At 42.5% G+C, this 17,209-nt stretch overlaps 1 protein-coding gene across 1 annotated transcript; it reads right to left on the bottom strand.

Moving 5' to 3' along the window:
* Window positions 1-586: 586 nt before the first annotated feature.
* On the bottom strand, window positions 587-16,912 carry SH2D1A (SH2 domain containing 1A). Its single transcript, XM_054388751.1, has 4 exons — window positions 16,776-16,912; window positions 3,417-3,480; window positions 986-1,121; window positions 587-624 (listed from the first exon to the last, which is right to left on the bottom strand). The coding sequence occupies exons 1-4, from the start codon at window positions 16,910-16,912 to the stop codon at window positions 587-589; spliced, it is 375 nt and encodes a 124-aa protein (XP_054244726.1).
* Window positions 16,913-17,209: the final 297 nt, after the last annotated feature.

Raw genomic sequence — 17,209 nt, 5'->3', positions numbered from 1 at the left:
CAAGGTGGAGAGCCTGATGTGACTGGAAAAGCAGTTGGCGAGGAGCCTCACGATGCCACTTCTGGAATATCTTTAGGACCTGTATGAATGACACACACACACACACACACACACAGAGCCCACCCAAGGCAAGGTACACTTTAATGTAAGCAATTTTCCTAATGCTCTACAAGGGGTCTTGCTCAGTTCTGTATAAATGCCATCCAGAAAAAAGCAGAGAGTCCAAATTTAAGTAATGCAAAATTAATAATTAATTATCAATTATTATCTAATATTTAAGTGAAAAATAAATTGTACTTGAGAGTGTAAAGAGAGGGGAGAAAAGGCATTGCACTATTTAATAGTTAGTATTTTTTATCTTCTCAGACTAAACAAACAAACAAAAGACACTCCTAATGCAAAACATTCTGAAACTTAAAGCTTCTAAATTTTGAGCTAGAAATTCTATGAAATAAACATTTCTGCAAATGTTACAAGAGAACTCATGGAGTTGTTTTAACTATCATAAAAGTTATTCTGGTCTAGAGCATGAACTAAAGGAGACACTGGAAGACATGGTTATGTTTCACTTCAGGAAATGTCATCATTATGGCTGCATGTAGAAGTCACGGCCTTCATTTCTGCCTAAGAAAAATAAGCACAAAGATATGAAAGGATGAATGCTGCAAGAAAATGGATAGATTAGAAGGTTCATACCTACAAGAGCAAGGGTGCTGGTGTGGGAAGGTACCCACTGCTGATATAGTATTCAAGAATCCATGATGATCAAAATCCATTTTCTCATCACATGGACAGACATACCCCTAATGAGCACCTGAGTGCCAGCATTTCCACAGTAGCAAAGTTAGGCACCTTTTTTTGGCAATGCCACCCTCATAACTAGTTCAGATCAAAGATGAAAATATTCTAAGACCCCTATCCCCACCACCAGCGAGGGCTCTGCTCTGCTCAGCCACAGCTGAGGCTCCCTTCACCCCACGCATACCTGGGGAGTATTTGGCTTTGGCATGGTTGATGACTGGGTGCTGCAGGGGTGTTATGATGCCTTGATCAGGTTTCTGGAAAGCTGAAATGAGGTTGTGAACTTTTCGAAAGAGCCTCCGGTGGACCCCAGGTGCTGTCTGCAAAGCCGAAGGGTGAAAGGTGAGAGGGGATGCTGAGTACCCAACATCTGCGCTGGGTTTTGGGGCACTGATTCAGAACGCTTGCTCTCAGAAATGCACACACACCCCTGGGCAGGAGCCAAGCCTCTCCTGAACCCCCTTATGTGCCAAGTATGAATGCCTCAGTGAGCCCTGCTTCTCTTCTCCTTCCCCCAGCACATCACAGCCTCCCTGCACTTGGAGTGGTCTCCAGCAGTATGGTGATACAAGACCAGAAGAGGCACAATTTCTTAACCATTACATTTGTTAGGCAAATTCCTCAGGCATCTGTCACTATTTCTGATCCTGATTTGTTGCACCCCATGATTTAACCTCCAGCCTGGGGGTTATCAATAAGATGCTTCCATCCTGGAAGACAATCTAGAGTTACCTGGCACTCGCTGGGGAGGGGGAGTCCTTACGCCACTAAACTCAGACATGGACACAGGCTCTTTGCAAGCTGTTCTCTGAGCATTCAGTGCTGGCTTATGTGTTCATTGAGTATTCCTGTCTGTCTTGTACAAAGGCAGCAGCAAAATGTTACCTATTTATTAAAAGTGGGAATTTTTCTCTCTTTCTACTTTAGCATCTTTTTGAACACTGTGAAACGAAACTGTCTGCTTTTAATAAAAAAAAAAATCCAGTTTCTGTTAAATCCTTCAGAGCATTTTCATAATAAATCCTCCCCATCAAAGACATGGGAGGGCAAGCACAGCATAGGCTCATCCAAGGGATGCTGCTCTCGCACAGCATTCATGGGTTCAATCCTGCCCCACTGGCACGAGCAGGAGGCTTCACACTGGCTGGGATTTTGCCAGCACTGTTGTTGTTTCCCTGCATCTTCCTTGAAAGATGAGTGCAATGTGAGCTTGCTCAGAGACTGACCAGCCACAGGGAAGGAAGAAGAGTCAGGAAAGCACCAGCTGCAGCTCAGAGGCACATTTTGTGGGGATAAGTTGGATTTAGGCTGCTGTTTCTAACAGCTGAGTCCAGCATGCTCTCAGTAACACTTACTTAAAGGCTTCTGTTTACTTAAAGGAAGGGCTGGTATCACGACTCTGTAGCTAGCACCCTTCCTTGTAGAGAATGTATTGAGAGCTCTGGGCCCCCAGGACTTTTAAACTGTGAAACTCAAATAAGGTTTGCCTAAACTACAGCAAGGGAAAGCCTAAGACCCATCTTAGGAAGCCAGTGGACATCATGGTGGAGGAATAGTAGCAGATCTGTGTAACACCATAATAATCTTTCTGCAGACATACTTGCCTGAGGCCAAAGTAGGCTGCAGCCTCACTCAGGTAATTTTCCTCCACAAGTGGAGGTCCCTGGGAGTCCCAGCATTCTTTCTGAGACACCAGTGGTTGCCTTAGCATGCTGGATGAACTACCACCCTCACCCCATCCCAAAATCCCTCCTGTGTGGGCACTGCAAACATACAGGTGCTCCTGTTGCCTTACAGGAACCAGTGAGCAAATTCTCCCTGGCACCATTACCAAAGGTGACACAGATAATTATATCCTTCACAGTAATATGAGTCACTTTCACTCCTCAATCTGCTTCTGAGTGACTACAAGAATCAGTCTTGCCTTCCAGACCACTGCAGCCACTTCTGTCATAATAGTGGCCAAGTAATTATGCTTGCATCTAGAAATTATTTAATGTTTGTAATCAGCGTTCATTATGTGCAAACAGAAAGCTAATTATGAATTAGCACACCAAGTACGTCCAAAGGAAGAGACCTTCATAAAAGAAATACAGGTTGTCATCCCAATTGCATCATTTGTATTGCAGATGATGTTATTCTACATTTGACTTACCAGTTTTTTATCAGATGAGTGCAAATGTATTTTGTATCAGGCTTTGGCTACCCTACATATGTTTCGTACCAGTGATGAATTAATCTGGAGATAAATTAAAACACTGTAGATTGAAAATAATTTCCTTACTAATCTGACATTAATGGTACATGAGATAGAAGGGAACCGATTGTGCTTGTCAAATTATAAAAACACAATATTTTTGCCATTTTAAATGATGTAAAATAATGCACTTTTGCATTATGCAACAGATAGAGTGGCACAGAGAATTAATTTACGAGTTCAAGACTGTCAGAAGTGGCACTGAGACACCTTAGTGATGGGCACACTCAGGACTGATTACCTTCCATGAAAATCAAACTGTGCAAGAAACATGAATAACTTGAATGTATTTCATTAAATCAATACAACCATCAAAAAAGATGTAGAAATTTTCAGAACAGAAAAGAGAACTACACACCTCAGCACTCCAGGATCCAGTTTCTGTCCTGGACACTCTGTAGGTATAAACATAACCCTGATGCCTGTGAAAAATAAATCAACAGATATTTATTACTCATTTCTACTGTCTGGTTTCACAAGGGGTACATTCTATTATGGGGAAGTCAGTAGTGACTCTACTTCTACTGCGAATCTTTCCTTAAAAATAAATTCACCCATGAGGGCTCTTGGTATATAAAAAAACCTGAGAAGCAGGTCAGAAGCAGTGTTTAACACACTGGGTTCCTTTTGGATTAAAGAAATTGGTCTGACTCAGACCTACTTTAGCAGTATTCAGTTATTCTACATTAAGTGACATTGCTTTCATTCCTGCCTCAGCATTTTATTTTATTATTTTTTTCAGTGACCTCCTTTTACTGACACACACCAGACATACTATCCCTGGGAAAAGAGAAGGTGTATTATTGACAGATAACATTGCTGTGTTGTGATGGATTTCAATACAGATGTTTTCAAAAGCAATAACAGGAGTGTAATTTATTTGGAAAGCTAGACCCATAGATGTGTCCCATCTATGCCTTGCCCATACATTTCTAATTCTCAAATGATGATAAAGGACACTTACAAGAGTGTGGAATTCCTTCCCTTTAAATCTGAGTCTTTTGAGAAAGGGGAATCATAGACTAATTACACAAAACATACTTACATCTAGGGTCAGTCTTGCTTCTCTTAGAACCCAACACATTGCACTATTTACATGGTAGATTATTATAGCAATATTCAAAATTTTAACTCAGATGCAGAGAAAATTGATAGTAGTTTTGTGAGTGTGACATCAGTTTAGATGATATCAGATAAGAAAGATTGCATTTTGCACTGCACAGATTTACATAAATACACAGCAGGAGTCTAAGGACCTTTCCCTATTTCAGTATCAATTCTTATGAAAGCAGACAAATACTGTATTCCTTCCCAATTATATGTGGTATTGTAGTAGATACTCTACAGATAGCAGAAACCATCAATGACACAGATACCATATGGTTGCAATCACTTACACTCCCTGTCATGGTTCCTGGATAAATTCTTGTTAAAAAGTCACTACAGCAACCTTTGCAAAGCAGTGTCTGGTATAATTTACCCAAGCAGGAAGTTGTTAACAGCTGTCACACTGCTACAACCCTGCAATGTGGGAGCAGCAATGCCTGCTGTGATTTGAAAGCTCTCTCCGCAGCACTCAACTCCCACTATGATTAAATATAGAGGTGGAAGACACAAAACTGTTCCCTCCCACCAGGGATACTGCAGGGATGAACTCCCAAGCAGCAGATGAGATGCTGCCTTCTTCCTCCTCAGGTATGGGACTATGGCTGACACAACCCCACTATTCCACCTCAACTTCATCCACATCTTGGTGTTAACCAAAGAGTGTTTCCCCCCCAAACATGACTTTCTGCCTTGCACCAGATGGGCATGAAAAGTGGCCATACTCACTTCATGGAACCAAAGGAGGAGATTAGCCACCACTACCCCTACTTCTCCCAGCAAACTCCGCTTCTTGCAGTCCATCAGGGATTTGGATAGGTCCAGAAAGAACTTTAGGGGAAAGGTATCAGCAGCTTGCTGTGGCTGCAGGACAAGGGAAGGACAGCATTGTTCTCCTGCCCATGCCACAGCACTGTGATCACTGGTGTTGGAGGCCACAGCTCAAGCCCGTTTGCTTAGAAGAACATTCCTCTAAGCCACTAGATATGTTCATGTTCAGGGAATCCAGTGTCTCCCATTAGGGCTGCTAGACAATCTCATCCTTTCTTAAAACCTCTGAGAGCTGTGCCTGTGTTGTCAGCTTGTCATGAGTAACTGATGTTCACATTATCATTTCTTTTTGGGCTGTCACAAGGGACTTTCCTGCATTTACGTATGTAGCATATCAGCCATGGTTACAGAAACCAGGATTTTATGTGCCATAGTGTACTGGGAAACATCAGAGAGGTTCTGGCATTTTCTCTCCTCTCTTTGAAGTGGGTATTTGAATATCTCCAGAGTGTTTTTTCTTTCAAGCCTCAAAACCAACAAAATGGGTATGTAAAAATCTAAAACTCACTTTCTTGCTTCCTGTCCTTAATAATACACTGTGCACATTACCCATGATTGTTCTTGGTTGTCCCAAAGCATTCTGACCACTTCAGTCTCTTTAAAATCTGATTTTTCCACAAATGACTCAGTTGTCTGGAAGCTGCCATCTGTTGTTTCTTTCATTTTCTGTATTGAAGAGATTGCAGGGCTAGAAGTTGTTGAGGGGCTGGGGTGCTGCCCTGACTCTGGAATGTCTGATGGCTTTCAGCACTCTGCCAGAAGGGCTTACTAAGCTGAACTAATTGAAAAATAGAGGTCAGATAAAGCAGTATTCAGGGTCGAAGCAGGGTGAACTATCAAATACCTGTCTTACATTTTTCAAAAACATTCCTCTGTAAAATATTTCTTCCAAGCCCAGAGAAAAGTGCAAGGGATAGCTCAGATTATAAACCCATGAGATACAGAACAAAAGGAACAGGAATTTGGGAATTTGGATGTTTTGAGCACAGCATGGAGAATGGGAGGAGTGTGACTGCTATTACAGCCCTGCAAGGCACAAGTGAGATCTCTCCCCTCCCATAGTAAACAGAAGTTTTTTTTTTCCCTGAGGAAGAAAGATTGTAAAGCCTGAGGGGGTTCCCTGTGTTTAAGCTGAAGAACCCAATGTTATCATCTGCTGTTGGTTCTGAAGCCATCAGTAAACACAGCCACATGTAGATGGAAGATGACCCAGGACCACCACGTCTTCTTCAAAGGAAATTCACAAAGGAAGGAGGAATATATTTCATTAAGAAGGTGAACAGCTAAGTCTTCCCATCTACTTTCCACTGGGACCTTTGTTTCCACAAAACGAATTGCAGCTCTTCTGATAAGTACTCACCCAACAAATAAGATCTTATCAAAGCTAGCTGTTAAGCAGCAGGAACTTACTTCATTACCACTTCAAAGTGATTTTACCTTCCATGTTCCAGTGACATGATTTTGATGAGAAAAGTTCTTTTTACTGCTGTATGGGCACAGCCTCCCGTGAGAGAGGTTTTTATGATTTAAACTTCCCAGCTGAGATCAGTGTGGACTGAAGGAAGATCAAGGTGTTTCTCTTAAGCAAAAATGAACACTGAGATTGTGTAGAACATTAGCTTCCAGAGAGGAAAACACAGCACTTGGTAAAAGCAAGTGGAAAAGTGATTTCACTTGAGCTTTGGTCTCAAGAGATAAGAAATACCCAGGCCGCCATGACAGCACAGCTCAGTTTTCTATATTTTACTCGATTCATGGCAGAAAAATGTCTGTTCCTACATGTGGCATGGTCACACAGCTAAAGCCAAAACCCAAACACGATGTGGCCTTAGCCACTTGAGACCTCTCTCACAGCTTATGCTTTGAACTCATTGCCTGGTGAGATTCAGGCCAGGTCCACTTCTCAGTGCCCTGAACTCCTGTTCTGTGCTGGACAAAATGAACAGGAGATGGACACATGTCACGGAGAGGATTTCCCAGAGCATGCTTGTGGTGACAGTGGAGTAGCAATGTATCTTGGAGGAGGACCAGATCTTGACACCCAGGCAAAGACCCAGTGAAGGACTCCCCCATCACTTCATCTGGCCCAAGGACAGGCACAAGACTCACTCACAGTTGCAAAGCTCATCTTTCATGCAGTGAAGCTCAAGGGACAGAAGCAATTGTGAATTAACAGCTTGATGAATGAGGCCCTATAAATGTTTGATCAAAGGCAAAAGATGTCAAAATGCTGATGAGGAGAAGTAGAAAACAGCCTTTGCTGTAAGAACAATATTGGGCAGCATTTACAAAGGAGGATTTGGTCACCACTGATGATATTTTCATGTCATCTCACTGTTCTTTTCATCTCCATTACAAAGGGTATGTTATATCAGCTGGGAACTGCACTACCATTGTCTCTGTGCCAGTGCCACAAAGCTGGGAAAACTTTGTTAAAGGAAAATCTAGAAGAAGTTGCTACTACAGGAATTGGTCTACTTCGTATTATAGGCTTTTTTCTTTACAGCTAGATAATTCCTCCTGAAGAGCTACAAAGGCTTCCTTCACAGATGACATACTGGGACAGCATCTGTCTACCCATCCCCTCCACTCCTCCTTTGCAACTGAGATCAGACTTGTTAAAGCCACGTTTGCTTTAACAGGTGAATAATTACAATCTTCTGCACCATTGAAATAGCCAGAGGATATCAGCTGCATGCTGCAGATGATTAAAATTAACCATGACATTGCAGCTGCACAGTATATTTTAAAATCATTTCCAAATGTTTGGTTATCTCAGCTGGGAGATTTTATTAAACTAATTTGTATTCTTTTCTGGGTCCAATGTGGAACAAAGGGAGAAAAATGGAGAAAGAGGGGAAAGACATGCCAGCAATAAATGCCATCAATTTCTTCCACTTCCCCTATAGCTTTCTTTCCTGCTGTCTTCACACTATATCAACCAGCTCTTCTTACCTGGTATATTTGCATCCTGATCTTACCTTGGAATTTCACTTTACAATATCACTTAAGAACCAAATGGTGGGCTACAAAAGTGCTCAGTTTCTTGTAACTTTGCCACATCTCAGCCTTTCAGACCGATTTTTCTTTTTCTTAAGTGTTCACCTCAACCTTACTTAGGGATGGAGAATGTAGAAGTGTCAGGAAAGGAGATGTGTTAGGCAAAACAATCTTTTTCCCCTTGAAAAAAAAATCTTCCATTTGCTGGGTCTTTTAGAATAAGACATCAATTTGTTGGAAGGAAGGTGTATTTCTTGCAGCCCCTGAGAAAGCAGTGGTGGTTGTCTAGGCTGCAAGAGAAAGGCTCTCTAAAGATTGTTAGCACTTGTAGCTGTACCATGCCTTGTCCAGCTGTACAATGGGCACTCAGATAAGCAGCGTCCACAATCTCAAGTCAAAAGTGTTCTGTGGATGCTGCCTGGCCTGGATTAGCAGGGGTCAAAAAAATGAAGGTAATTTAGACTGAGTATTTTGGAAAGGAAGCCTGGGACTAGGTAGGGTGGATGTGGAAGGAAGGAAAGAAAAGGGGATCTGTGTCTAATGACTCACCAAGTAAGGAAGGGGATATAGGGAGGTGAAGCATGAGGGGGGCGGAACTGAGAGCAGCACAAAATGCTGGAGGGTTAAAAAAGCCCGAAACAGAGGATGGGTGGTTTGGACACAGAAAATGTATGAAACAAGGAACCAGCCCTCAACAATGCAAGCAAATCAGCAGGCTATACAGTAAATTTGCAGATGACACCAAGCTGGGAGCAGGTGTTGATCTGTTAGAAGGTAGAAGAGCTCTGCAGAGGGACCTTGACAGGCTGGACAGATGGGCAGAGTCCAACAGGATGGCATTCAACAAGTCCAAGTGCTGAGTGCTGCACTTTGGCCACAACAACCCCATGCAGAGCTACAGGCTGGGGTCGGAGTGGCTGGAGGGCAGCCAGGTGGAAAGGGACCTGGGGGTACTGATTGACAGCAACTGAACATGAGCCAGCAGTGTGCCCAGGTGGCCAAGAGAGCCAATGGCATCCTGGCCTGCATCAGGCATAGTGTGGCCAGCAGGAGCAGGGAGGTCATTGTACCCCTGTACACAGCACTGGTTAGGCCACACCTTGAGTACTGTGTCCAGTTCTGGGCCCCTCAGTTTAGGAAAGATGTTGAATTGCTGGAGCATGTCCAGAGAAGGGCAACGAGGCTGGTGAGAGGCCTTGAGCACAAGCCCTATGAGGAGAGGCTGAGGGAGCTGGGACTGTTTAGCCTGGAGAAGAGGAGGCTCAGGGGAGACCTCATTGCTGTCTACAACTACCTGAAGGGAGGTTGTAGCCAGGAGGGGGTTGGGCTCTTCTCCCAGGCAACCAGCACCAGAACAAGAGGACACAGTCTCAAGCTGCGCCAGGGGAGGTTTAGGCTGGAGGTGAGGAGAAAGTTCTTCACAGAGAGAGTGGTTGGCCATTGGAATGGGCTGCCCAGGGAGGTGGTGGAGTCACCATCCCTGGAGGTGTTCAAGAGGGGATTGGACGTGGCACTTGGTGCCATGGTTTAGATAGTCATGAGGTGTAGGGTGACAGGTTGGACTCGATGATCCTTGAGGTCTCTTCCAACCTTCTTGATTCTATGATTCTATGATTCTATTCTAATAACACTAGGAGCTTCCTGCGTCACAGTTTCCCTTGTGTGAAAGAGGTTAATAAACTCTTCATCTCACAAACTGAGGCAATGCTTAGAGATGTATAACTCCATGGAGATGAGTGCTACAGGAGAGCTCCTGGGGAGCTCAGCACTTTCAGAGTGAAGGGTCAGTGGCATGGAGTAGGTAACAATAGTAAGTACAAGAGGTCAGATTGCAATCACTTCTGCCTTATTTGGATGTGTTTGTCCAAGTTGCAAATCAATTCCTGAATGCACAGTCAGAGAAACCAGCCTCAAGCAGCATCTCATTGGGCAGCTCTGGACTGGGAACATGGGTGATTGCATGGACACCACAGTGACTACAGTGGTGGGAGATGGCTACCACAGAGCCAAAGACTGGGAGGTCAAGGGAATCCACACCTGTGCCTGGGAGCCTGCACATCCCACATGAGTACTCACCAAAGTCTCTTCTGCTCAGGGAACCTCTGAGCTGCATGGTCCTCCCCCCTGTCCCCACCCCCAAGGAAACAGAAGTGACAGCTGCCAAAATGATGAGGTGGTCAACCAAGCTGTCCACTTTAACTTGTCTCCTTTTCTTTCTCTCCTTCTTTCTTTCTCCTTTTTAAATGTTAAATTTATGCTTTATTTATGAATCATGGAGAGGCCAAAAGTTTTGTTATTTAATGTAGGAGAAAATCCTATTTAATCTTACAGCTTCTCACTCTGCCCTAGAATTTGCATTTTCTGGTTGACAAGGAGCCAGGTTCTTGTGTGTTTAGGTCTCAGGCACACAATCAAGGTACAGCAGCTTAGCAATTACCACCCATCAGCTAACCCAAGCTGAAGAAATAGAATTCACATTGTGCGGATGTGCAAGACACAAGCTGTATTTCAGCAAGGGTGAATAAAATAGTTTAAATCAGTGTTCACAACATCTAAAAAGCCCAACAGAATTACTGTATCTTAATTCATAGCATCATTCTATACACACCCACTTGAGTTTACTTTTCTGTCACTGATTTCCTTACCAGCACTTCTTGTGGCAAAAATTTGCCCATGATACTGAATCAGTACCTAGTATTAGCTTGCCATAATCATAGAATCATAAAACCATAGAACTGTTAGGGTTGGAAGGGATGTCAAGGCTCACCTAGTTCCAACCCCCCCTGCCATGGGCAGGGACACCTCACTCTAGATCAGGTTGCTCAGAGCCACATCCAGCCTGGCCTTAAAAACCTCCAGGGATGAGGCTTCCACCAGTTCCCTGGGCAACCTGTTCCAGTGTCTCACCACCCTCATGATGAACAACTTCTTCCTAACATCCAATCTGAATCTACTGAATGCAACATTATGAAGCAAATACATTATCTTGATTTTTCTCTTCTGAAATTAACAGAGGCTTGGAAGAGTGAAGTGTCTCTGAATTCATGCACAGATTTCTGTGAAAGATTGTCGGCATCCTCACTGCTTGAACACTCCCAACCATCAGTAGAAATGCCACTAATTTCCATAAAGAGCAAGTCTGGAGCCCTTCTGAGCAGCGTTTCTGTTGGTTTGGCACAAGGTGATCTCAGTCAAAAGCAATGCCTCAGAGACTAATCCCTTAAAATCTGGAAATAAAATGAGAATTTATTCAAATCTGAGTATTTTTCTAACAGGCCAGTAACTAAGCTTCATGGATAACTATGTCCTCCAGAACAGCACCTCACAGTAGGCAAAAATTCATGAAATGAGGTTATCTGGTGAAATTTCTTTCATCACTTTAGGCAAAACTTGCAAGAACTACAGTAGATAAAGCACTGTCAATATCTCTGAAAGTGTTACTCTTTCTCTCAGATAAGGATAGGCAGAGTCTGAGCATAAAATCCTTGACCCTGAAATCCTAAATTCAAATAAATCCTCCAAACTCAAGCCTAAAAACCCAGAGTGGAGCTAATCTAGGGTCTGTTATCTAATTATAGTACCCATTTACAGATTTGTTGGTGTAGTGGCTACCCACCATTCACCTTTCTAATATTTTTCCAAGAAAAGCCATCAGAATAACTGAAGGTCATTAGCCAAGATATTCTCAGCTCATGCTGATTAGCAGGTAGCTGAAATACTCCCCTCATTAGAATTTACTGTTGTGCTGTAGAAGGCTTTTTTCAAAGCTGAAAATAGGGCGTGATATTTACAACCTTGGCTTGAGGGGCTCCTCCTCAGAGAGAGGCTTTTGTTCCAAATTACATTTCAAATGATGATGATTATTATGTGTGGTGTTATAATAAATGCAATTAATCTGTCATTTCTATCAAAAATATTGCATGGCAAACAAAAGAAATGCTAAAGTGAAGCTGGCTCGTGATCCTGCGCTGCACCTTCACGCGGTACAGCTGATACATCTGCTGCATCAGAAAGGTTCAGCACGCTGCCTGAACTTGTGCACTGTGGTTACAGGGACAATAAAAATAGCACAGGTAAAATCTGATAGGGCTGCAGCCTATCCCTGTTGCCATTACTTACTGTACAAGAGCTCTAAACAGGTTTCTATTCCAGCTTTTGATTAGTCTCCAGAAATTGAATGCAACACAGTACATGAATGACTGGTTTCAAACAAATAATCTGAACACAGAGTTTGACGAGTATGTCATGTTTAGCTTACTTAAGGGTCTGAATCAACTACTAACATTCCAAGTATTTTCAAGTATCTAAATTTTAAGACCCAAACTACCAGTGTTTTATCTTTGCCAATTCAGGCATGAGCTGCTCGTTGTTGCACGTGTGCTCATATATCTGTGAAAGAAAGTGGTGATTTTGGCACTCTCAGGCATTTTATTTAAGCATTCTGCAGGCAGAGTTTAAGAGGCTGCTTCTCAAACCAGGCACTGTTGCCGTGGCCGTGTCCCCCACTGAATTCATTAGAAGCAGTGTGCACAGAGGATTTCTGAGGGTGCTAAAAACATCAAATGGGATATTGAGCAAAGAGGAAAGCAAACCAGTAAAGAAAACTCCCAGGAACAATCAGGTTTTGATACTAAAACTGTGGTGTGCCATGGTGCAGTGTCTGACAGGTTTACAGGTAACATTTTTTAAAGTATATTCATTTATTCTAGCCCAGTTTTCACAAACAGCAAGAGGCTTCTTGCTTTTCAATGCAATCCAAAAAAAAAAAAAAAAATTCCATGGAAAGAGTGTGCTTCTCTGTTGACACATGAACAACGGAACATGAACCACAACCTTAAAGTATATGATCATTTTAATAATAGTATTCATGCAATAAAGACCTTAGGGAGCATCTGGTATTAAAAAGATTTACCAAAATCTTCAGGTAGTGCCTCTGTCTGTAAGAGTCCCAGGGGACAAATCAGAACCTTTCTACTCCTCCATGCATAGCTTAATTGTGGCCTTAAGATATTTATGAAAGAGTGTTTTTTGTGTTTTGCCACACTTACACCAGAAACCAGTCTCTCTTTGAAGGTTTGCAGTCATGCCATGTGTACACCATGACTCTGGACAACGGAGAGCAGCTTTCAAGGAAGATAAAGCAATAGTCTAAAAGAAATAAAGGCAGAAAGCAGAGTTTTGTAACCAAACACCCCAACAACAGGGTCCTGCCTGGTGCAGTTACCCATCTCTGTAGGTCAGATTTTATGCTGCTACCTGTCTCTTTTATGCGTGCCCTGTAAAATCGGTGTCAGTAGCGAAGGATTCATGAAGTCTTTGACTCCTCTCCTTTTCAAAGGTCAGGGCTCCACTTTTTAATTGGAAAAGCAAACGGTGAATCAGCCTGACTGTGAATGCTGCTGCCCTGACTACCCGCCTTAAGAGACTTAAAGACTGCCAAAACATGTTATAGCTTTTTGGGGGTGCTTGGGAAAGAGGGTGACATTACAAATTTATGCATTTTCTTGGAAAAAGGAGGCACTGATAGAGCCTAAGTGATGCAGTGGCAATCACAGGACTTACTGCACCTGCTGCTGGAAGTGCAGAGCAGCCACCTATGTGAGTTCAAACTGATGACAATCTTGCCATTCAAATATTTGTCTAATGATTTTTTTTTAATAAATATTTCTTTTAAAACTCTTCATCAGAACTAGGCCTTTAAATTTTAACAATTCCTTCTTCTATGGTAAAAAGAAATGAACCTAAGAAGGCTTGGAGCTGGAAAGCTGGAGGGAGGGGTGGCGGGGGGGGGTGGGTTTAGATTTGTTTTGTTTTACTTCTCCAGGGAAATGGAGAGAGGAAAGAAGACAGACTGAACATGCTTTGATATTGGAAAGCTGGGCTATCTTTTCTCTTTTTCTTTTGTAAGAGCAATAGAAACATCACTGACAGCATGAAACAGTGGCATTTCTGTTAGAAACTGTCATTGGAAAGATGTAAAATTTTTTGTTTAGCTTTGATACTTGCTGTGATATAGCTAACATCTGACCAGCTTTGTTTCTCGTGTTTCAAGGATTACTTCAGTACTTCCAGTAAACACCTTTTTTTCCTAATCCTGATATATCTAGGTACTCCTAGAGTGATCTTCAACACAAAGGCTGAACCAAAATGTAGATTTCTAAATAACTTTGGTATTTCTAATAATTTCCATTATTTATTTAGAAGGAAGTCTAAAAATAGCAGAGAAGCACTTACTCTTTCTTTTATTTTCCTTTTCTTAAACTGTGTGTAGAGCAACTGCATGTTTCCCCCAGTTTTTGCCAAAGCTCTCATGCACGTACATGCTTGCCATCTGTTTTGTCTCTGTGCATGATGTTCAGACTGGAATGTGTTGGGCTATGTCCATTGGTTTATTTTGCCAAAGTCAGACTTAGCATCCTCCATGGACTACACATCTACATCTCTCATGCCTTTCCTACTTGCTCCCCCAATCTCTCCAGTAAAGTGCTCTGTTTTGGTAAACTTTTTCCTGTCAAAGCACTTTTTCTAGTGCTTTTCTATGGCCCACATTTCTTTAAACTTCCATTGCCATCCTGAGTGCAAGACTATTTCCTGACATCTTTATGATAACTGCCTCCAAAAGTTATTGTGTGATATGTTGTTTACTGTATCTGCTACTTCTTACATAATGCTATGAATTGAAATGTTAAGAAGTATTGGAACCAATGATTAGCACCAGTATTTTTTGGCTACCCTTCTGTCTATATCAGATCATACTGACCATAACATTTTGCATTTATTTTTTCATCTAGATTTAGCCAAGTTGCTGTTGAAAATTTCCCTTATAATTTTTTTTTAATTGTGGATCTATATTCTGTAACAAGCCCACCTAGCATTCACCAGTAATGCTTTTTGCTTTTACCCCTTTGCTTATCATATATATATTTGAATGCAACATAACACAAAGAGAGGTGTGGTCCATAATTTCCAGAAACAATTTCACAGGGTTCTATTTCTTACGGAAGGCTCTTTTCCCTCAGAGACTGCAGAGCTTTATAGTTAGCAATGCTTTCTGTTCTTCCTATTCTCACTTTATATGTTTTACTTCATTCATGACATTTCTTTCAAAGGATGTAAATCACCACTAATACAGCAAAAAATCCCAACTGATTGTGTGCAGATGAAAGCCTTGGTATGTATCTACACCCTGATCTAGACTAATGGTTGACTAATTTTAGAAGTCTCTGTTTTATTCAGCATTCTTCCTGACCCTTTCTCTAATGCCTTAGTATTTCACCTGCACTGTAAGACTTCTGAGATTTAAGGAGATATATCACCATTTCCTCTGATGGTTATTTAAAAGAGATTATGCTTTTATTACCTATTCCCATCACAGGAATCATAGCACTCCTTACCTCTCACTATGTCTATTCCATTTTCATTTTAACTCAACATGCTTCTCATTTCTCATTTTTCAGCTAGCTGTTAAGGTGTTTGTTAGCAGTAGTGCCTATCTTGGTTCACCTTCTGATTTCATGAGAGAAGAAAAAATACATCTTGTACCACCAAGATCTTCCCCAAAAGAAGGCTGTGTATTTCTAGATTGCCTATAACCTTCTTACATGTCTCTGTTTACTAGTCTACAGCAGAGGAATAATAATGCTCACTCAGGGCTTAATCAGATATCATTGAAAGTGTGTTCAAGACAGTGGGGGAAAATCTGTGCCTTAGGGTTCCTCCTCATCTTCCTTCTTTTTGCCAGGTACCTAAGAGACCTCTGTTGCCAGGTACCTAAGAGACCTCTGTTAGCTAATTTCTTGCTGTCCCTAAATTACTTTTCTCTTGTATTCCTTCTCCTACTGAAGGTACAAGTGTCCAAGGCTAAAGCCTTGGCAGACACACCTTTGTTCATTGGATGCAATGGTGTTTCATTGCAGAGTTCTCTCCCAGGACTTCCAAGACTTCTGCTCTTGCCAAAAGTAGGGTAATTAAATCACCTGATTAAAATTAGGTCCTATGATTATGAAGTCCCACAGCTCTTTCTCAGAAACCTCTTTGCCCTCTCTCTGACAGACCAACCCATCAGATTTTTCCCATTTCACCCCATCTGATGAAACATTGCCATTTGGTGTGTTAGCCATCAATATCTCATGAACTTTACAGGTAGTTTACTCCAAGCCCAAGCACCTCATGGGACACACAGCCTGACTGAGTGTCCCAAAACAAATGCACATTCTGGATGACAGCAATCCGTGCTACCCTTCCCAATGACTGAGGTCACCAGGGATGTTTCTAAGGACACTCATGCTAAGGACATTCAAGAGTGCATTAGAGAAGTGGAAGAAAGCAGGTAGAAAGCAAGATTATCCAGCACTAGAAGGCAGTGCACACCTTCTACAGTCAAGTTGCCTGGCTCTTCTCCATGGCATGTATCTCAACCTTCCTACATGCTCCTCACCTGCTTTCTCTTCTTATTTTATGCCCATAGGGAGTGTGGGCTGTGCAAGGCAAAACCTGGTCTTCTGTGCTCTGCAAAAGTCTCCACACCCGTTATGCACCATTTTGCCTTAAATCAAGAGGAAGAAGCAAAAAGTCTCACTCATGTCTGCAAATGCTAATATTAAGATGTATTTTGTCACTGTTATTTGGGAACATCTCATACTGTGGATGTGAAAGCTGAAAATCAGCTACCACCTGACCAGCCCTTCCCAGCAACCCGCTCCCATGTTCCCAGCCCTGCTGCCCTCAGCTGTCCCACACCCCATCAAGGTGATGGTAGCCATGCAGGGCCAGAAGCACTCACAGCACACACAGGCAGTAGACTCCCGGGATGCTCTCACTGTCCCGCAGCAGGTAGCTGCCATCAGTGCCTGCTGCCAGCAGCAGTTTCTCGCCAGCCTCACGGGTGATGCCCCCATGGTAGATGGGCAGCGCGTCCATGCTGGGACCGTCTCCCAGAGTGGGCAGCTCTCCCTGAGCTCCTCAGTCTTGTGCTCTCCTCAACATCTCTGTCTCGGTGGCAGCTGTAAACAGGATGTGTTCACACCTCAGAAGCCTCTGCACAAGGTGAGACAGTGATGAGAGAGGACTGAGGAACAAGCACAGCTTCTTTGTGTTGTTTTTTTTTTTTCCTTTACCCCTTTTCAGTTTCCTTTTTCGCAAGGCTGTAACATCGTCACAACATCACAGCTCATGCAGGGAGGTGTCATTTCTCATCCCACCCTCACCCATGTTGGT

This window comes from Indicator indicator, chromosome 17 (genome assembly GCF_027791375.1).
Source record: "Indicator indicator isolate 239-I01 chromosome 17, UM_Iind_1.1, whole genome shotgun sequence".
Taxonomy (NCBI): Eukaryota; Metazoa; Chordata; class Aves; order Piciformes; family Indicatoridae; genus Indicator; species Indicator indicator.
Note: the sequence above shows the minus strand (reverse complement) of the source record. Positions and strands in the feature narration are given on the sequence as shown.